The 22,282-nt window shown below is 38.5% G+C and overlaps 1 protein-coding gene across 5 annotated transcripts in view; it reads left to right on the top strand.

The window, feature by feature from the left end:
- Window positions 1-22,282, top strand: part of utrn (utrophin) — a 156,049-nt gene that overhangs the window by 112,913 nt on the left and 20,854 nt on the right. For all 5 annotated transcript variants that reach the window (XM_086061753.1, XM_086061751.1, XM_086061752.1 and 2 more), the window contains 9 exons: window positions 396-474; window positions 2,093-2,153; window positions 7,785-7,846; window positions 8,153-8,227; window positions 10,703-10,904; window positions 12,591-12,676; window positions 13,732-13,889; window positions 16,967-17,133; window positions 19,281-19,392. In XM_086061753.1, coding sequence (XP_085917879.1) covers window positions 396-474; window positions 2,093-2,153; window positions 7,785-7,846; window positions 8,153-8,227; window positions 10,703-10,904; window positions 12,591-12,676; window positions 13,732-13,889; window positions 16,967-17,133; window positions 19,281-19,392 — 1,002 coding nt within the window. The remainder of the gene's footprint in view (window positions 1-395; window positions 475-2,092; window positions 2,154-7,784; window positions 7,847-8,152; window positions 8,228-10,702; window positions 10,905-12,590; window positions 12,677-13,731; window positions 13,890-16,966; window positions 17,134-19,280; window positions 19,393-22,282) is intronic.

Here is a 22,282-nt window from a genome sequence, read left to right as displayed (position 1 = left end):
TATGCATGAAAGTGTCTGTCTACATGTGTTGCTTCACCGTTTGTGTTCGAATATCTGTTATCACCCAGCAGATATGCTAATTATTAGCACGCCTATGGCGTATTCCATTATGTGTTAGCAAGTTAGCAAGGGATTACATTTTTTTTTTAATATATATAGTTTTTTTTTCATTAAATTACGTTTTATGAGTGTTTTTTTGAAGAATTTTTTGGGGTTTTACTTTTTTTCCGCCCCACTCCCCATTTCATTTGAATAGTCGGCAATTATCCACATATCTTAACTATTTGCGGGGAGCTCCGGTCCCTTTGGTTGGGGGTCGACTGTATACGACTCAACAAAGTGAAATTCCCATTTCTGTGGAAAAGATTGCTTCAACAGCACACCCCTTGTTGCAGGTGGCAGTTGAGGACAGATTGAAGCTCCTCCAGGAAGCCCACCGAGACTTTGGCCCCTCCTCTCAACATTTCTTATCCAGTGAGTAGCAAAACGTTTGCTTTGTGTTTAAATTAGAGCACGATTGCTAACTTTGAGTTCACCTATCATGTTTTGCATTTTTATTTCCGCTAATTTTCCTCTTACCCTTTTGGGAGCATGTCCCGTTAACACTGCCATCATGTAAAAGTTCATTTAAACACCATTGGTGTAGTCTATAAGTACACTCAGGTTGTTGCGACACATCTTAAATATCCTTTTTGTGTCATGAAAACAGCATGCATCTCTACTTTTTATATTGGATAATAAAAAAAAACTGTCATCCAAAGCATGAATAACAACAAAGTATTTTTTCTGGAAACCCACAAAAGTGTTTGTTTTTGGGGGGGAAACTTTGGATAAATGATACATGTTGGATACACAGTACAATACAGTATTGTATACGTTTTCCCTTTGTTGATTTACATTTTCAAATTACAACAAAAAAATCTCGATACTCAGAGGTAAAGCACCATTTATATATATATATATAAAAAAAAAAGAAGTACAAAATACATAGAAACGTTTTTAATTTCGGGATTAAATTAAATGTATCTCTTTTTTTTTTCTTCTTTTTTTTACTTAAGAAACCTTTTTTTTTGGGAGAGAGAACTGAAGAACATTTTGTTGGTTTCCAGGTAAAACTAACAAAAACAAACAAATCTGTCCAAGGAAAATCATTTGTCTCCTTATCTCCAAACAAAGCAAATTAAAATCTTTTAGGGATAAAAATAAAAATAAAAAAACACAATTGTCCAAGAAAAAGCATATCCTGTATTTTTTAAATCTTTTTATTATTATTATTATTATTTTATCCAACAATAGCAAGGATGGAGGAACAAGTGAACATAACATTTTAAATTTGTGAATTTTTCCTCTCAAAAACAAAGATAACCGAATTATTTATTTATTTCCTCTAGAAAAACACACAAATCTATCAAAGTAAAGGTGCATGTTTTAATATTTAAGTAGAGAAAAAATAATAATAATTAACAGAATGTCACAAAATTAGATATGTTGTTTTGTTTTTTTAATGCGGTATCGGCCCACATTTGCGACATTATTTCAAGGACAGGCCAAAAAGAGAAATCCAACAACAAACCATTCTCTAATGCATATTTTTATTTCCTAGCGTTTTTGTCCGGCATCTCCTCGGCGAGACGACACTATCGCGTCTATCATCTCACACTGGCACTCATTACACTGGTAGCATAATTTTCCCTCCGGGATCAATAAAGCCCTGCTCTTATCTCCAATGTCTTTTTTTATGTCTTTCCACCCATCCGTGTGCTCGCCGACGCCTTTGACAGAGGAGGGATCGTGGGAATCAGCCAAGCGCACGTTTCACTGCTAATGGTCCTAATGCAGCTTCGGATATTTGAGACGTTTCTGCGTGCATTAGTCGCCTCGGTTATACGGCTCCGCCACCCGTATTTCATACACTCCTTTTTTCATTTCCTCCCTGCTTCCTTTCTATTTCATGCATGGCAGCGTTGTTCCTCACACAAGTTTTTCAGGTCAAACTTATACGTATTATCCTGCTGGGTGATGGTGTCTGTTAAAACAGTGTTTGTATTTTGGATTTCCAGTCTCTCAATGTGATCTTTCTTTCTGTCCGTAGCTTCTGTGCAGCTGCCCTGGCAACGGGCGGTTTCTCAAAATAAAGTTCCATATTACATCAAGTAAGTGTCCAGAAAAATGTGTGACGTCGTTCCTAAAATAGTTGCTCTGCTTTAGTGGTTGATGGCCAGATCCAGCAAAGCCCATCAAGGAGCACTGACCTACATTTACAACCTATATCCAATTTTTTTGTTTCGGGAAATTGTATTAATTTACAGTAGGGCAGACTGGGGCAAGTTGAGCCATTTGGACTAGACAATTCTCTTTTCAGATTTTATTTTCATTTCAATCACGTACATATTGACATTATACATTAAAAAATACTCGACATACAGTATAATTACTGTATGTTGAGTATTTTTTTTTCACATTCCTGCATCTTCATTGAATCCTTTTTAAACCAAATGAAGGTGTTTATTTCAGCTTGCTGTTTTCAAGCTGCAGATTTTACTTTAGTGTGCATCATTTGCATTGCAAAGCAGCTAGAAAACAAAAGTGACTCCAAAAATAGCTCATTATCATTGAAATTTTTCTCATTATAACAAAGACCTCCAGCGACCTGTCATATTCAGCTACCGTCATCAGTTCAGTCCCACAAAACAATTGTCTTTCTGCTGATTTGACGCCGCGTGCGCATTAAAATGCCAACGTGCCTACCTGGTGAATAGATAACACCTGGTTGGTGACAATTTTAGCTTGCTTCACAATCTTTTTTTTTTTTTTTTTTTTTTTGTTGCCAAATCAGGTGAAACATAAGCAGCTTCTTTTTCAGGTGGCCTCATTAGCCACAAATCATCCAACGCGGCGTTGTTTGTGTAAGATGCTTACTGCCCAAGTCGGACTGATTTATTTTGTTTCGCTCCAGAATTTGCTTCCATGTGAAATTGTCTTTTGCTAATGTTTATCATTCGAGTGTTTATTGACAAACTAGCCAGTGATTTGCAAATACCTCATCAAGAGCTTTAATGTGACGTGTGACTGATTTTTATAGTCAGCCGAAGTAAATCTCATCTTAATGTATCAGTGTCATGCCTGTACTTCCATCAAGTGAAGGGCATTTCATTTTTCTGCCTCTCACCATAAATTCGTAAATTGATCATTTTCGCACAAATTAGGCTAAATTGACGACATTGACAATTTGGTGTTGATTTAAATTTGTTACCCAAATTGCTTAACGTGTTACAAAAGGGTATTTTAAATTCGATGCGTCACAGACTTTTATATCTTTAGTCTTATGAGGTTCAAAATGGAAAGATCAATAATAACCGTTTGAACCCGAGACACCTGCACTATGTTTGGACCCGCGAGGGTTGATGGCCTGGTGGGTTTGTTATTATTGGAATGTGTTTGGAGATAAAAGCCAACAGCATGTGATCACAGATGTGGCCGATCACTGAACCTGCAGCCGCCCACTCTTGTAAACAAATCAATGGAACACGGGTACAAAGCGCACATATACATCACACGAATAGGAATGCACATGAACTCAAGTGGGATGTAAATTCAACTTGAGCAGCGTGCAAACATATTAAAGGATGTATCCGTTTGTTTGAGTGAATTCATCCCGTGTGTGTGACACAGTTGGACATACGTGCCCATCCTGCGTAAAATTGTGTGTAAAGGTTGAGACTCGCATCGCAAAACTGTCAAAAATTGGCCCAGTGTACTGCAATGGCCCAGGAGTTTTGTCATGGGTGATATGCAGGGATGGCAAATCCAGGTCCTCAAATGAACTCATTCACTGCCATTGACGGCTATAGACGTCAAAAAATTCATTTGAACTATTTCTATTAGTTTAACTTTTTTTTCTACTTTTTGTTAACAAGAGTATGAAAACCTAGATTTTTTTATTGTACATTTAGAACAGATATAACATTTGTGATTAATTGTGAGTGAAGTCATGCGATTAATTACGATTTTAAAAAATTACCGCCTGAAGCTTCAAATTTTTAATAATCTTTAAGTCGCGTCAGGCGATTAAAATGTTTAATTGTAATTAATCGCATGACTTCAATAGTTAACTCATGATTAATCACACGTTTTATATCTGCTCTAAATGTACATAAAAAAAATTCTAGGTTTTCATACTCTTGTTAACAAAAGTGGAAAAAAATGTTAATCTCATAGAAATAGTTCAAATGATTTTTTTTACCTCTATAGCCATCAATGGCAGTGAATGAGTTAAAAACCCTGCCACACTTTGGCTTTAACCACTCGTGCTGGCTCCCTATCAGCTAAACAAGCACCCGCGTAGCTAGCCAGCTAAAGCCAAACTGTGGCAGGGTTTTTACTTTGTGGACCTGGATATGCCGCCTCTGATGGCATGACTCCTTCTTGTGACACAATTTTAAAGTTCAAACTGTGTATATTTTTCCAATCATATTCAATATGCTCTCTATAAATAAAATTGCTGTCTCATTTTTTACGACAACTTACTCCTTCTAGTAGCACTACTATGCTATTGTATTATTATAAGTTGGTCATAATGGTGGTACTTGGAATAAAAAGTTTGAGAAGTACTGCTCTAGCTAACTCCAAATGACTTTTTTTTTAGTAGCCGAAATTCTCACCCAGATCTTCTATATAACAGCATATTTTTTTGTAAATCCACATCCTCCATTTCACCAAAGATCTCCATTATTGCATTCACGACGACCGAAGAGTAGCGTATAAAAGGCTGATTGAGAATCTCCTCGCACACGTTCTGAATGGCTGTGACATCTTTTGGGACACTTACTGTCCCTTTCCCCCCTTCTGCTTTCATATTTTGCCACTTTTTTCTCTGCGCTGACAAAAGGGCGGCTGATTAAAAACGGCGACTTGTCCACCTCCTGCCGCGAGGTTGATCTAAGCACCATATTGAAGGAGGAGGGGGATTAAAGTCGTCCATACGAAATCATTTGGTGCCTGCTGTCGGGGGCTGGCAGCCTCGCGCAGTGTCCCATTTAAACCAGTTTGGCCACAGAGAGACGGAGGATGTTGTGTCAGTGGGCATCCCATGTCAGCCGCGATCAAATTCATGGATGTTAGCAGATTCAATTCAATACAGCTGAATTTCTAAAAGCTGAGAATTTTTTTTTTTATCCTTCATCTCCAGCACAAAGCCAATGTACTAGTACACACTTTAAACTAGTAGAATTAATGTCTTACGTTTTTCCACTATCGTTGACTTCACTTTCATTGACAATTTATTCCATTTGCGTGCAGCATCACAGCTTAATAGCGCTTCACCATGTTTGGTTTGAATCCTGGGCTCCACGAATTGACCTCAGAGCCTGACTGGGTTTATATTCAATTAGTATTTATTTCATGTATTCAGGACCCAAACCAGTCAGTGATTTATAGACCAGTTGCAGAATATTAAAATATATTTTAGCCAATCAAAACTAGTTTATCATTGAAAACTATTTAATGTTGAACACGTCACATATATTATTTTTAACTTCTAAGGAACCTATCTTTCACTCTTAGCTGGAAAAAATTGTTTTTGTGACTTGTATGTCACCCTAACATGCCACAACTGCTGTAATAGGAAAGTAGTAATTGGTGTCACCGTTTAAGGAGGCAGATTCTGTCATTGCAATCTGCAAATCGGCATACAAAGTAATTAAAGTGCAAAGTTGACCGTTTATTCATCTAAAATGTCAAAAGGGAAAAAAAGTAAATTTTTATCATATTCCTGGTTCTTAAATAGAAAGAAAATCCCATGACACGTACATTTTTATCTACCTGCTGCTGTCTGTGCATTCCCCTCCAGTGACCTCATTTGATTTGTTGATGCTTACCGAGAGATGGCATTTAATAATGGCTCTGGAGACAAAATGTCAACATCCCGAGTGGCTCTCTCAGTCCCGTGGCGGGGACTCACTAGTCCTGATGCAGCAACAAAGGACCCTTTCGGGGACCACTTGCTGGCAGGACGTTTTGATTTTAACTTGGTGGAGATAAAAAAGAAACACTCATCGTTTCTTTGTCTTCATGTTGTTTCTAACCTTTACTATTATTATTAGTGGGAATGCTGAAATACGGAGGACCTGGGTTCGATCCCTGCTAGAATCAACTGTTTTGTAGAAACGCAATATTGAATGCTAATCATTGTCAAATGACTTCACATCCATTTCTTTTGATGTCATTCGTCATTATTAAGTTTTGTTTCGATATCATCTCTTTCATATTCAAAATTTTAACTCGATGCAAGCTTTCAGTACATACTGACATAATCACAGATTCTTCTATGGTTAAAGTGGCTGAGTGGTTAAGAGAAAGGGCTGGTGATCAGTGTTCTTGGGTTCGAATCCAGCTTCAACCAATCGTTAACACATATGCAATATCAAATATGAATATTTGTCACTACTAATACTTTGTCATTTTCACCTAATTTATCTTCCAATTTCCTTCATGAGAATTAGGCTTAGCATCCAGCTATTAGCATCCAGCTATTAGCATCCAGCTATTAGCATCGATCTATTAGCATTCAGCTATTAGCATTCAGCTATTAGCATTCCCACGCAATTTCTCCAGAAATTGCCCTTGTCTATTAGTATGTCAGGCACTTTTTATTCTCCACACTTTTTTGCCCGTGTAACAACTCCCACATAATACTTCCTATTTACATTGTTTGAATTTCAACTTGCTTCAAAGGTTCACGCCACCCGGGGTATATATCGTCTGATTCCACATTACTTACAGTATTCGCACAATTTAACGTTAAATATCAACTTTTTCCCATTCATTTTCGATGTCCCACTTGCCACGCCCACTTTCATGCATACAACTCATCATCATTGCCAGCTCTCTGATACTGCTCAGTGGCACAGTTTAGCATTTTCAGTAGCAATTTCTCCAGAAATGGCACTTTGTCTAATTTATAAATATGCATCCTGAACCCCTATTTATTGCAGAGGATATGCAGTAGGTGGCTTCCACACGCTTTAAACACACTTCAACTTTTACTTTATAGTCAACTCTTCTCCATAAATTGCATTCTCTGGTTGTTCATGTGGAAAAAAAATTTGCCTCCCAACTGAACTGATAACCTTCGAAGCTATTTGTCCCGTTCCCACGCTCGCACACTTCCTGCTTTTTTTAAAATCTGAACTCGACCATCTTAGTAGCATATGTGTCAAAGTGTGTGGGCGCGCACTGACAGTGCCGCCATTCTCATTACGGCATTCATGAGCTGCTGATTTACCCAAAAGCGCTGCTACCCTCAGCGTTGATAGAAATGCCGCCCTGCTCTGTTGTGTAGCGGGGCGACCGCGCGCCGCCGTCATTATGAGCGGCAATAGAAGCAGCTTGCACGCTGCGGTATGCTTATTTATTAGGCTCTATTTTATTCGTAATAGGGTAATAAATAAGTAGGAAATGGAGCACTGCGGCCGATTTCTGTTGCTGTTAACTTATTTCCACACCTGCACTTTTTCTTGCTTACTTCGGATGTGATGTTTGCGTTTCTTTTTTTGCTATGTCAGCTGTGACTTTGCAAAGTGAATTCTTGCTAGCTATGCCCACGCTACAAAAACACATCTTACCTTCAGATAGTCCACTAGCGTGGCTGCGGTTAGCGTGCCTCGTTGTTGGCCATGAGTGCACGCAACATCGGGCAGTGTAAGATGACGGAATTTTGTCTGACGCGGGGACCCGGGATTCATGGTCCATTTCATGATGGCGTCTTCTCCTTCTGTTGTTTTCAGCCATCAGACACAAACGACCTGCTGGGACCATCCCAAGATGACGGAGTTGTACCAGTCGCTAGGTAGGAAACACAAAATGCTCATTTGATGCCTCTTTCTTCAGATTGGTAGTCAGATTGCAAGTTCCGTCACATGAGCGTCTGTGGCTCTTCTTGCCCACATCGTGCTAACATCCATCCACATCCCCATGCTATTGCCATTCACACTGTTAATTAGCACCCACTTTTCACGTGGCCTCAACAAATAGTAGCGGCCTCCAAAGTAATTGTACTGTCCACCTAATTTCACAATGATTCACAGAATAAAATTCAGCTTTTGACAATAAGTGTTATTTGAAAAAAAAAAATGTTTTGCCAATTTGTTTGTAGCGGACTTAAACAACGTGAGATTCTCTGCGTACCGCACCGCCATGAAGATCCGACGGCTGCAGAAGGCTCTGTGCTGTAAGTCATGCAAACACACACCCGCACACACACACAAATGCTACTAAGTGAGTACAACAAAGAGATACGATGTTGATTTGTTTTTTTGTTTTTAACTCTTGTGAACAGCACATTATGGATGGACTAAAGACAGATTTGTGCAAGCATACATAGGGAATTAATTGTGCTTGAAAGACACAAACTCTTAAAGTTAAAGCTTCAAAACTATCCGAGACCAGAACTGTTATTTATTATTATTATTTTTTATTTTTTGCATCAAAAGTACTAGTGGTATTGGTACTTGGGATCGGTATCAGTGAGTAGGGCTGTGCAATTAATCGAAATTCTATGACAATTTAAAAATCAGCATAATCGTCAAAAAAAAGAGATTATTAATACTAATTTTGAGCTGAGTTGTTTAACTAATTTGCTCCCAAAAACGTATAAATATGTTCTATTTTACAAGTTTTAGTGTCCCAAAGACGTATTTATACGCTTTTCAATGTTTTTTATGCTAGACCACACAGACAGCTTTGATGCAGCCTCTCAACTGCAAAGAACGATTGAAGAAATTGTAGTTATTACACAAACGGCTAGCAGGTGGCAGCAGTGCATAGGAAATGGACCAGGCCATGTTGGAAAAAAACCCCTCAGTTACTCTAAATAGATTTGTGAATAATGATGAAACATAGCTATATTCTAATGCTAATTGCTGCAAAATGGAAACAGACAGAAATATACTTTTTTTTCCTGATGAAAAAAGAGACTCATCTTTCTTTTGTTTTCCATGTTTTTATAGCATTAGAACACAATATTCTGTGGGTCTTGCAAAATCAGTCAAAATCCAGTAAAACAGCCGAGAGCGAAGGGTGTTGCTTCAGTGAAAATGGCTGGGAGTGAATGAGTTAAATTGATACATTTGCAAACTTTTCATTTTAATTTAAAATAACACATTGAATGCATTTTGTTTCATCCAAAAGGAACTTGCATAATTATTGTTACAAATTTAATTTGTCTTACTTTAAACATTTTCTTGTTTTGTTCCCCCCCCAAAAATGATCGTCCTCATCGTGATGCCAATTATTACCAATATAATCGTGATGAATATTTTCCTCATAATCGAGCGGCCCTATCAGTGAGTGCTCAAAAGTTGAGTACTCGTACTGGTGTCGGTCTGACAAAAAGTGGTATCAAACATCCCTCCTTGTAACAATGTAGGCGGTAGAGTACAAAAGCACAATACAGTCTCACAATGACGAAACAATCACGCACCCGAGAGACAATGTTATAGTGGCTGCCCACCCAGTTGTCTCCCTACAAAAAGATAAAACAACTCCTGAGTGCAGGTGCGCTTTCAAGCTTGCCTGAGTATTTGTGCTCGGCCGCTAATGAGCTGCATTAATTCAAGCCCATCATTTTTGCTATTTGTTGCGGGGGATGCATCCATCAGCCTGATTGTTTCCAAATGTAGCCGATATCCAATTCCAACAGTGATGTCATGCGCACCTCCGGTTTTCTATTGTGCTTCTTCTTTTCTGCGAATGTCGGCCTCATGTAATGTGAATGTGAATGACACATTTTCTCACAAACGTGCATGACAGGCGTACTATAAAATGTCTAATTGGGTTAAGTCTGTGCCAGGGGGCCTCGAGTGGCACAAAGGAGCTCGCGTGGCAGCCGGCTAACGCGCCGTGCGTGTGTGTGTGTGTGTGTTACCTGAAATGTGAAGTGCGTCCCGTAATTAGTGCGGCCTGGTGAACGAGAGGTAACATAAGGCAGGGAGCTCGACGTTGATGGCAGCGATAACAAATGTTGACTGACAGCTTAATATAATTCGTTTTTTTGGGGGGGGGTTGTTTTCATTTCACTGCTAATGCTTTTAGACTAAAACGTATTCATTAAGCACCTGTTGCAGTCAAGTCCGCGATGTATCTAGGCAGACATTTGTTGTGGTCCCAGCTACAGTATTTGTGTGCAAAATGTGATGCAGTGAAATTAGAAGACACTTTTTCCACAAATACCACCTTAAAAATCCAAATCCAGTGTTATGGAATTTTCATTTTGTTCTCTTTCTAACTCAACTTATCTTTGATTGATTCCCAAGTTTGGGTCAGTCAAACAGAAAGCCAGACCTTATCACAGTTGATGAGCAGAGGTGAATCGTAAAGCCTAAAAATGAGCATATCAACTTTAATGAGATGCCCCAAAAAAATCGTTCCAACTCTGCCTTTCCATCAACTTTTTTTTTCTTTTTACAATGCTGTATAAAAATGTGCATAAAAGATGAAGATGTCACCAGCAAATTAGATTTGTGGAAACTGACTGGCTTATTTCCATCATATCAATAATTAATCACAATGATCCATCTGTTCTCTGAACATGGTGTGCCAATTTTGAGCCGCTTGTCCTGTTTCTCAAAAGACATTCAACACCACCGCTAGAAAGTTGATGATGGATTCGTCCGACTGTCATTTTCATGTCTTCCTCCCTCTGCAGTGGACCTTCTGGACCTGAGCGTGGCCCAGAACACTTTTGCGCAACACAAGCTGACCAACAACAACCAGCTGATGTCCGTCCCGGACGTCATCAACTGCCTGACGACCATCTACGACGGCCTGGAGCAGGAACACAAAGACCTGGTCAACGTGCCGCTCTGCGTCGACATGTGTCTCAACTGGCTGCTTAATGTCTACGACACGTATGTTTGCGTTCGCAATCAGAGCTGTATCTGAGGCTACGTTCACGCTGCGGGTCTTAATGCTCAATTCCAATTTTTGTTGTTGTGAAATCCGATTTTTGGGAGTAAGCGTTCACACTGCATATTAATTGCGACCTCGGTCTGCGGGGTGAAATGAAAGTCAAATATAGAGTCACAACTGTTACTTTGCCGATTCACGTAGTCTCCAGAGTAGTGGCCCAGCAGGTCGGATATGAAAACAATTGGATTTGAGCTGTTCAGACTGACATAAAAAAGGCAGATACAAGTCGCATTTGGGCAAAAAAAATCCCACCTGGGTCGCATTTGCCCAGTGTGAACGGAGCCTGAAAGAACGGTTATAAAAACCGCAGACATTGTAAAAAAAAAATGGATAGTGATGGTCGAAATGTAAAATCTGAGTACATTTATTTGGTCCCATTCTATTCAATTTACTATTGGAAGAGAGTAAAATATTTTAAAATATAAGTATTTTTTAGTGTGTCCAAGATAATCCTATCCCATGAAAAAAAACAAATATATATATATATTCTCTATATGTATATGAATATCTATCTATCTATCTATTTATCTATCTATCTAGCTAGCTAGTTAGCTATCTATCTATCTAGCTAGCTAGTTAGCTATCTATCTATCTAGCTAGCTAGCTAGCTAGCTATCATCTATCTATCTATCTAGCTAGCTAGCTAGCTATCATCTATGTGTATATATATATATGTGTGTATATACATACATATACTAGAGCTGTCAAACGATTACATTTTGTAATCAGATTAATCACATTTTAAAATTTTGATTAATCGCTTAATAATAAAAAAAGAGGCTTTTTTTATCAAAAAAATTGTACCACCAAATTTTAATAGCACCGGTTATGTGTTAATTCTTTTGACATTTAATGTTATGAGGACGTCTTCAACATTTTTTGATCCACTGCACACGCTCATCCTCCTCTTTTTCTAATCAGTCAATTCCTTGCATAATTTAAAATGGGAAAAAAAATGACCCCGATATTTTGACATGAACAAATATTCTAAACGTGATACGCAACATTTATTCAATGCTTTACTTTATTACATTAAATTATGTTTATTTCTCAAACACAACCTGTGCTCCCTTAAACGTAGCCATCCACTATCACGCTAAAGGATAATCTATGGTCAAAATTAATAGTGCGATTAGTTTGCGTTAATTCATGATTCATGTGATAATTTTTTGTGATTAATTAATCAATTAACGCTTTAACTTTGACCGCACTAATATATACATATACACACACAAACTGAATTTGACTAGTTTATTAAAAAAAAGTGAGGGATGTTTTATTTATATATATATATATATATATATATATATATATTTTACTCTTCCAAGTGTAAATTTTACGCTATTTAGCGTGTGACCACATAGACTCAGAGTAAAAAAAATCGACATTATTTACTACGTAGACAGGTAGGGAAAAAATTGCTTTGTACTGTATGTAAGAAAGGAAGCGGGTTTAGTTGGGTAGGTAGCATAGATTGGGATATTAAGTTAGAAACATACTTGTGGATATTCTCATTCATCCACTTTGACGAACAGGATCAACACAACCCTAAATAAATCATCTATTTGTAATATGTTGTTAATATGATTTTCCGTGTGCCGTTGATTGTCGTGTTCATTTCCAAGTGGTCGCAGTGGGAAGATCCGCGTCATGTCAATGAAGATCGGCTTGCTGTCTCTCTGCAAGGGGCACCTGGAGGAGAAATATAAATGTAAGTTATGTTCTCACGCGTGCACAAAACACATGGACAGAGAAAGTCTGAGATGAGCGACCTTCACGTACTCTGTCACTGCTTGCGTAGTCTCCCTTGCGTCCATTTTGTCCCCTTTTTTTCTCACGCCTTTCCGTAAAATGTCCCCTCAGCGAGCTTATACATTCCCTCGGCTCATTCTGTTCGATCGCGAAGGGTATCATCCACGCCTGATCGCGTCCTTCCTCCTTTTGCTCCCACGTTCTCATTGGCTCGCAAGTAGCTACTACGCACACACACAGCCATGTCAAAAACGATATCTGCGAGCGGTGGGCATTGATAGGTTAGATGTCATAAAGAGGTGTGTGGGGGAAAGGAGGTCACGCACACGCGCCAAACGGGAATGAGGAATCGGGGTTGAAGTCAGGTTTAATCAAAGCACAAAGAGCTGGCATGCCCTTTGTTTCTGCTCTTTGTGTGTGTGTGTGTGCATGTGTGCGCGTGTGCGTGGGTGTGTGTGTGTGTGAGTGATGTAGAAATCCACTCCACTAAAATACATCACAGGGATTCTCTTCAAGAGGAAAGATTTAGTACATGTAATGTCGTTTGTATCGTAAAATGCAAAACGCAAATTTATATTTAACACAGAGCAGATGGATGGAGCTGGTATAATTAACTCTGTGAAATCTGCCAGGCAAGTAAACATGGCTGGTAAAAACAAAACAATACACACACAAAAACACGTGACCATTTTTTATTGTCATTTGGGGAATTTATGGATGAACCTGTGAATTCTACCTAGCAACAAGTGGGCGTGGCTAGTATATAATGACCTATGGGCCTATATTTTTAGGGTTCATTGATCCTGCCTTGCCACAACCATGCAATGGTTTATATACCATGGTTGGGAATCCAGAGTTTCCCCCAGTGCTTTATAGGACTGGCTTTTCTTTCACATTTTCATTTGTTAAATACAATTTCGATCAAAAAGACTAACGAGAACCAGCGCAACAAAAGAAATGGCTGGATGAAGAAGATCCTCTTGCACAATGATTCCTCCGTCCATCCCTCCGCAGACCTCTTCAGTCAGGCGGCGTCAGCGGGAGACACATGTGACCAGCGGCAGCTCGGGCTCTTGCTTCACGAAGCCATCCAGATCCCCAAGCAGCTCGGGGAGGTGGCCGCATTCGGAGGCTCCAACATTGAGCCCAGCGTGCGTAGCTGCTTCCAGCACGTAAGTACACATCATACTGGTGGCAGTTTTTAAGGCCCTAGATTCTTATTTTGAGTAACGTATACGATACACAATTGGAGGAAGCCTGGCGTACGGAAGAGGATTAGGGGCAGGATTCTCACTTTATTCTCAGAATTCTGAAATTCAAGTCAGAATTCTCACTAACCCTAACCCTTTAAAGTGAGAATTTTGTGATTCAAGTCTCAGAATTCTGACTTTAAATTGATAATTCTGACTTTATTCTCACAATTTGTCAGAATTCTGACTTTGTTACGTAGAGCTATGAATTGTGTGTGTGTGTGTGTGGGGGGGGGGGGGGGATGTCAGAAAGTCAGAATTCTCAATTTATTCTCTGAATTCTGAGATTAAAGTCAGAATTCTCTATTTAAAGTCAGTATTTTCACTTTATTCACAGAATTATGACTATAAAGTGAAAAATCTGACTTTATTCTCAGAAATTGTGGGAATCTTGACTTTGTTACGCAGAGCTATGAATTTTGGGGGGTTGGGGGGTCAGAAAGTCAGAATTCTGACTTTAAATTGAGAATTCTCAATTTTTTCTCAGAATTCTGAGATTAAAGTCAGAATTCTCACTAACTCTAATTCTTTAAAGTGAGAATTATGTGATTCAAGTCAGAATTCTCACTTAATTCACAGAACTATGACTGTAAACTGAGAATTCTGACTTTATTCTCAGGATTTGTGGGAATTCTGACTTTGTGACGTAGAAGTCAGAAAGTCAGAATTCTGAGAATAAAGTCAGAATTCTACCAACCGTTTTTTTTTTCTCTCTCCACTGGCCCTAATCTTCTTCCGTATTGGGATGCAAAGTATTGACTCATTTTAACTTCATCCAATTCAAGTCAAATGGAAGCGGCAGACCGCAGTATAGTCCAACATCTTCATCACAGCTCATTTCTATTCGTCACCACCTCAAAGCCAAAGAAGGACTTGAATATTGAAACTGTGCTGACCAACCACAACGCCTCCCGTGTCCCGCGGTCAGCTGCCGCCTGTCCTCCCCCGCTGCTTTACGGCGGCCAGCGAATCAATTTTGTAGCTTTATCACTGGATGTCCCCGGCATTCAACGATGTCTTTATCCCCTCGGGGATGGCGCTTTCATTTCTCACTCTCTCTCGCTGCTTCATTTCCGGGAATGTGAGCATTTAAATTGGGGTGAGGCTATGAATTAAATCTTTTTCCTGTGGATTCACGCGCACAAATAAATCGCACGCTGGCTCCATCCCGAATTGGCGCGCCAGATGTGCTGCAGCGGTTGCATAAATCATTTAATCATCAAACCAAGTTGGCTCCTTGAAACTTGGTTTTACACACACACACGCGCGCGCGGAATCCTATGCGACACCTGTGTCCCGTCCCTTCAATGACGTCCAGTCCATTTGCTTTAACGAGCTCATGATGAATGAATGGCGCCGTTATAAATTTTGGCCTCCTTGACTGTACTTTTGTCACTGGCTTCCATTTAACCGTCCATCTGTCTTATCGGGGTCACCCCCTTCACGCTGCGGTAGCTCATCTGTAAACACCGTAATTCTACCATTCTGACTTTGGCAAGGAAAGACATCAAGGCCGTTCCAAAGATTTTGATAGTACTGTGCAAAGGTCGAGCTTCTTTTTTTTTCACAGCACTCATTTGAAGTAAATATTTTATGAAAAAAAGGTTTAAAGCACCAAACTTGGTAGAGCGGTGATGCTTAAACTAAAATACAAATCATGCCCTGTGAATTCTGCCTAGCAACAAGTGAGTTACTGGCCTGGATAATTTTTTTAATTCCTCTCTTTACAATAAAATTCTGCCTAGCAACAAGTGAGCTACTGATCTGCACCCTTTTTTTTTCCATTCGTCTCTTTATAATTGAATTCTGCCTGGCAACAAGTGGGAGTGACTGCCATTTTTTCATTGGCCTTTGGAATAGTTACGATTGAACCCTGTGAAACCTGTTTTTTTGTTTTTTTTTTGTTTGTTTTTGGGGGGGGGGGTTGCATATAGTGAAAATTATATGAATAGACGAGTTTGAATGTAGCAAACCCCCAAAAACTAATTGTATTATTATTTTTATTATTATTATTATTATTTACCCTACAGATGATACAATGCTATATTTTTTCTCTCTTTTTTTTTTTTTAAATAAAAGTGTTCAATCTTAGTTGTCTTACAAATCCTACCGAATTCACTTTGCATTGGCAACATATATACGTTTGTATGCCAAGCTATTAAGGAGTATTGAGAGTAAATAGACGATTCACTGTTCAGTCAATCGAGAAGTACCGCAACCTTCTGTTGGCCTTTTGTTGTTTATCAATGTCGGAAAGGTTATGTTTGATTTTTTGTTGTTGATTTTGGACGTTATTATGACGGACGGCCTTCTCAGATTGGCTCATGTTCATCTTCAAATACTGGACAGGTGGTCAATCGCAATTCTTCAAAGTTTACAACACCCCATTATGAGTTAGCAAGTTAGCACTCAGCTAATTCACTCACTTCCATTGACGGCTATAAACGTAAAAAATTCATTTGAAATATTTCTATTAGTTTAACATTTTTCCCCACTATTGTTAACAAGAGTAGGAAAACCTAGATTTTTTTAATTGTACATTTAGAACCGATATAAATCGTGATTAATCGAGTTAACTAGTGAAGTCATGCGATCAATTAAAATAAAAAAATGTAATCGCCTCTTGCCTCTAATTTTTTATAATCTTTTTTTTAAATACATTTATGACAGTGAATGAGCTAAGCCAAATACTTAAAAAAAAAAAAAACTTTTTCTGTCTTTTATTCAAATGAATTAATTATAAATGTTATGTAAATTTTTTTATTAAATTCATTTTATCAACTTTTTTTTGTTAAATTTTTTTTTTTAAAGAGTGATATTTATTAGGAATAAAAAATGACAAATTTATTTGAAATAAGTTGACATCATGATTGCAGAACAATTAAACTCTTCAAGGCATGCCATAGGTATTTAGTCAAGCAATTTAAAGATTAATTTTTTTATCAAATGTTCGCTTGAGTCACACAATACGATTTTCTTGTCCTCTTTTTGTCTCGTAGGCGACCAGCAAGATGGAGCTGGAACCCAGGCAGTTTGTGGACTGGATGCGTATGGAGCCTCAGTCCATGGTTTGGCTCCCCGTGCTGCACCGAGTGGCCGCCGCCGAGACGGCCAAGCACCAGGCCAAGTGCAACATCTGCAAGGAGTGTCCCATTGTGGGCTTCAGGTACGCGTCTTCGCACTGACTGACCCAGCGCTTTGTGTTAAATGCCGCTTGCGGGTAAGTGTGTGTGTGTGCGTGCGCAGTTGAAAGGCAGACAAGCACACACGCTGGTGTTTGCTGTTAATCATAAAGGGCAGCTCTGCTCTGCTGGGCATTTATCGAAATGTCAGCAGAGGCCAGACCACTGACTAAATAGCATTTAAGCCTCCACAGCTTTAAACCTTCACAAAAGATGTTGGCAAACAACACATAACACACACGCACCTTTTGTCCTGATTCTTTTTTTTCTTCTTTTTTTGGTAACGAATGTAACGTCGCGCCAACTCTTGTAGTCGTCTTACAAGCGAAACAAGACAAATAGTTTGATGAATTCAAGTGTCTTGGAGGTTGTCACTGATTGACGTCAGGAGGTGGAAGGAAAGTGCTGAGTAAACATTTTGTTGGGTCTTGGTATATGAGCATGTGAGTGACGTGGGTGTCGGCGAACACGAGCCTAGAGTTGAGCTGTTAAATGGCAAAAACCCTTCAGCCAATCTGCAAGCTGAGTAACTGCAAACGATGGACCACAGCGGGGATTCGCTATTTATTGTCTGTGAGCTGAAGACTTTTGAGGGGGCATGTGGGCACCATCCCGCTCTGAAGGTGACTGAACGCCTCCCCCTCATGACTATACGCAGCGCATAATGGTGTCTTTGACTCATGCGAGCAGTTGAGCGCCGTGATATACGACTTGTGAGGGCTCATCCGTCAGCCAAGCTCCCATCGAGGAAAGAGATAAAGGACTCCGGCTATTATGTCTGTCTTTTCACTTTTTTTTTTTTTCTCCCCTAAGCCGCTAAATGGCTTTCTGGCTGCGCCTGACCAGGATGGAGGTGTTGTCCTATTGAGAAGTGTTTTGAGCGGAAATGCAATTGTCTGTCGCTCTGCCAGCACTCAGAGGAGGCTGTTATAGTGTGTGGGCGTGTAAGAGGATGGCTGGGCGGCAGGCATTCGACCACCAGGGGAGCTGCACCAGCCTTGACTTTTTAAGAGGACGTTAACGCAACGCGGGAGCGAATTGAAAATGAATCAAAATGTCAAATTATTTTGAGCACTTAAGGGAATAAAGTGATGTTAGGAGAGAATAGTCAAAATTCCCATGAAAAGCAAAACTTTTTTGAGAAGGGATTTTCAACTTCTTAAAAAAAAAAAAACATTCTCAAAAGTCCCCAACTGGTTTAATTATTCGGAACTGTTAAAATAAATAATAAAAGACGCTATTCTCAGAAAATTTCTGACTGTCTCATCAGATTAAGATTTTTCTATAGAAAACCCACCGCTGACTTTTTTCCCTTAAATTATGACTTAATTGACGCAAGATGTTTTATTTCTTGGGGGAAAAAGTGACTATTCTTATAAAGTTGCAATTTCTCTTGTAAATATCTGACTTTTTTTCTCAGAAAATTATGACCTTTTCAAAAGTATTACTTTGTCATAAAAATCTTTTTTAAATACCTACTTTAAAACAAAAAAAATTACTATGTTCAAATTATAGCTTTTTGAAAAATACGACCATTTGAAAATATATGAATTGAAAAAGGTAAAACTTTATTGTCGTAAATTTCAAACCATATTGTTGTAAATTATGACTTAATTCTTTAAGATTACATCTTTCTAAAATAAATAAATAAACATGACTTTCATAAAACTACAACCTCGAAAATATGTGATTTTATTCTCGTAAAATTTCAACCTTATTTTTTTATACTTTTTGGAGATATTGACTTGTTTTCCTTGAAAGTAATAAGTAATTCTCTTTTTTCTTTTACTTTTCTCTCCTTTTCTTGTGTGCAAAAATGTTATTAATTTTTACATTTAACAATTGTATGACTTAAAGGATCTTTGTGCAGTTTGTCACTTTTTTACTCACGACTGCCACCTCTGGCAGTGCAACATCTGTCAGGCTCGTTCATGGTGCGCGTGCGAGTACGTGCACGATACATGCTCTGAGCAGATGTTTTTTAAAAACAATCGTGTTATCATTTTTGTCTGTACACTTAAAAGGTCATCTGTCAAAACGTGCACGACATGCATGTGACAAACTGAAAGCATCTGCAACTATTATGCAAATGACCTGACTTTTGTCCTCACGCTCTCCTTTTTATGCGCAGGTATCGCAGCCTGAAGCATTTCAACTACGACGTGTGTCAGAGCTGCTTCTTCTCCGGACGCACTGCCAAGGGCCACAAGCTCAACTATCCCATGGTGGAGTATTGCACGCCGGTGAGCAGGGTTATTATAGTTTTGGAGTTTTCATTTTCGTTGGTTTTTATTTCGTTTTGTTTTTTAAATTTAGTTTTAATTAGTTTTCAGGGTGGTTGTTAGTTTTTATTAGTTTTAGTTTAAAAAAATGCTTTGTTTTAGTTAGTTTTAGTATTAGTTTTCCTTCTTTTTTAATGTGTATTACTTGTGTGCGATATTTAACTCATTCACTGCCATTGATGGCTATAGATTCATTTGAACTATTTCTATTAACTTTTTTTTTTCTATTAACTTTTTTTTTCTACTTTTGTTAACAAGAGTATGAAACCCTAGCATTTTTTATTGTACATTTAGAACAGATATAACATTTGTGATTAATCATGAGTTAACTAGTGAAGTCAAGCAATTAATTATGATTTAAAAAAATTATTGCCTGATGCCCCTAATTTTTAATAATCTTTTCTGTTTTGCTTTATTTTATTAATTTTTTTAAAGAAAATATTATTAAAAATGTGGTTATTTTTAGCTTTTTTTTTAAAGAAAAGATTATTAAAAATCAGGGGCGGAGCCGTTGGAGCCAAAAGTCAAGCACGCAAAATTGTCGCCTAGATTTTCTATTGGCTGCTGCAAGATGACATCACTTCTGCGTGACACACTTTCAAACGTCTTTATTCCAGTTAATATTGAAATGAATTTACTTAAAATCACATTTAAAATCATCCCCAAAGGCTCATGTATTAAATTAATTACCAAAGACTAAAACGAAGGACATTTTTGCTATAATTATAGTTAGTTTTAGTTAGTTTTGTAAACATAAAATGTAGTTTCAGTTGGTTTTCATTTTTTAAGAAGTATTTTAATATTTTTGTAATTTTGTTAATGAAATTTATTAAACTAAAATAATCTTTCCGGTGAGACGCATAATAACATTTCATTGAACACTATTTTCATGATTTTTTGGGGGGGAATATTTTAACATGAAGGGCTGAAATTTGAAGAATTTGTCATTATTGTGGGTAAAATATTGTGATTATATACCGTAGTTGTACTCGGGGTTAAAATTCCTAATAGAGCTGTCATGAAGCTATCAGTAATATTTTGCTTACCGCTCCATTGACACTTGTGACAGCATCTAGTCAAATTCATATTAATAAGTAATACTAATTTTTACTAAGTTTCTCGGGAAAGCAATTTCTATGCAGCGAGAAGAAAAAGAGCAATGGCCTCTTTGTAATTTAGCTCCGAATTAGGCAAACCCATTCCAATATCAAACTACTTTTCTTTTCTTTTCTTTTTTTACTTTTAAACTGCTTTTCCAATTTTGCAAATGGGATGAATATTGACGCGCGTCTGTCAATCTGCACCGAGTGACTTTAAAGCACATTTGCTTCGTCTTCACTCCTGCTGAGCTGATGAGCTTCTCGGCACATGAAGGCTAGCAATCAGCGCGACGACGTTTGGAGAATATTTGGCTGGTGACATCAGTCTGGCAAGCCTGACGAAGGAGCGTGAGACAAAGGACGCTTTCCGCTGATGGAAGAAGGTGGGGGGGGGGGGGTGACCTTATCAGCGGAGGCGTGGAGGGCCCCTGAGCGGTCGCAACTCGTCACCGTCACGGAGGGAAAAGTGTGCGATGAGATTAATGGAGGAGGAAGACTTATTTTACAGAGTGGGCCGGCGCCGTGTTGACCCTCAAGTACTGCGAAGCTCGATATACTTTTCTTTCTATTTTTTGACCGATACCAGTCTTGAGTAGTCACCGATACCAAGTACAGATACCGCTATTACTTTTAATTCATAAAATTTCCCCCAAAAAATAATGACAGAATTTTAAAGAAAGACGTATATCCCGATTTAGCATTTTTATTTTAAATGGCTTGAAATTAATAGCATTTTTCTATTTTACTCATTTCTACTTCCTGGTCGTAAACAGCCACAAGTCACAAGTACTGATACATTGAAATAAGACCTAGTATCGGCCCTAGTATAATGGTATTGGTACTCGCCCATCCTTAGAAGAAATTATTTTGAAAACAATTTGCTTGTGCCCCTGTACCAGTCAAAGCCAGTGATGGGATGCTCGCAACATAAATTCGAAAACAGTGGTGCTTTGGCAACAACAACAAATTTAATTTAATGTGTTTTTTTAATGAGGAAAAATTGCTGCCTGTAATATTAGACTTTATTAAAACATACAGTAATGACATAATTAAATAGTTTAAAAGTTTTTAAGCAGTTTATTTCTTCTTTTTTTTTTTTTGCTAAGGATAAGGAATATGACTTAATAAAATTATATTTTCTGTCTGCAGGTGTTGCTGCACTGTTTGTATTCAAATATCACATTGATGCTAATTGCGCCTGTGGCGTTTCTACTTATGCGTTAGCGTTGCCTTTCAGCTAGCAGACTCATGGCTAAAATGTGGTTGTTTTAAATACACAACATACATGTAATTATCTTTGTTTTATGTTTAGTTTGACAGTGAATTTCAACTGAGAGTGGCAATAAACAGCTTGAAGCGCTTTCTGTTTATCTGCCGAACGACCGGATGCAAATTGAGCTCACATACAGCGCTCATAAGTCAAGGCAAAAGATAGCAGATGTACAACGTCAAAAATGCTTTCAGGGATGTCGAAACGAGGACGCTATTGGTTTAGGATGATTTTTGACACAAGCTACTTGAGGTAGGGTTAGGGATGTTGTTCTCCCACACAAGACAGCTCAAAACTTCCATTCTGTCAACTTTGAGGGAAACATAACAGGCAGAGGAGGCAAATCCAGGTCCAGAAAGTAAAAACCCTGCCACAGGGATTAGCAACAGGTGCTAGCTAGCTTGCTGCCTAGCTAGCTCGCTTACCTGCTAGGGAGCTAGCTAGCAAGCACCCGGGGCTGAAGCCAAACTGTGGCAGGGTT

The sequence above is a fragment of the Leptonotus elevatus genome, chromosome 18 (genome assembly GCF_054856555.1).
Source record: "Leptonotus elevatus isolate MCC_2025b chromosome 18, RoL_Lele_1.0, whole genome shotgun sequence".
Lineage (NCBI taxonomy): Eukaryota > Metazoa > Chordata > Actinopteri > Syngnathiformes > Syngnathidae > Leptonotus > Leptonotus elevatus.
This window is presented reverse-complemented; position numbering and strand designations above follow the sequence as displayed.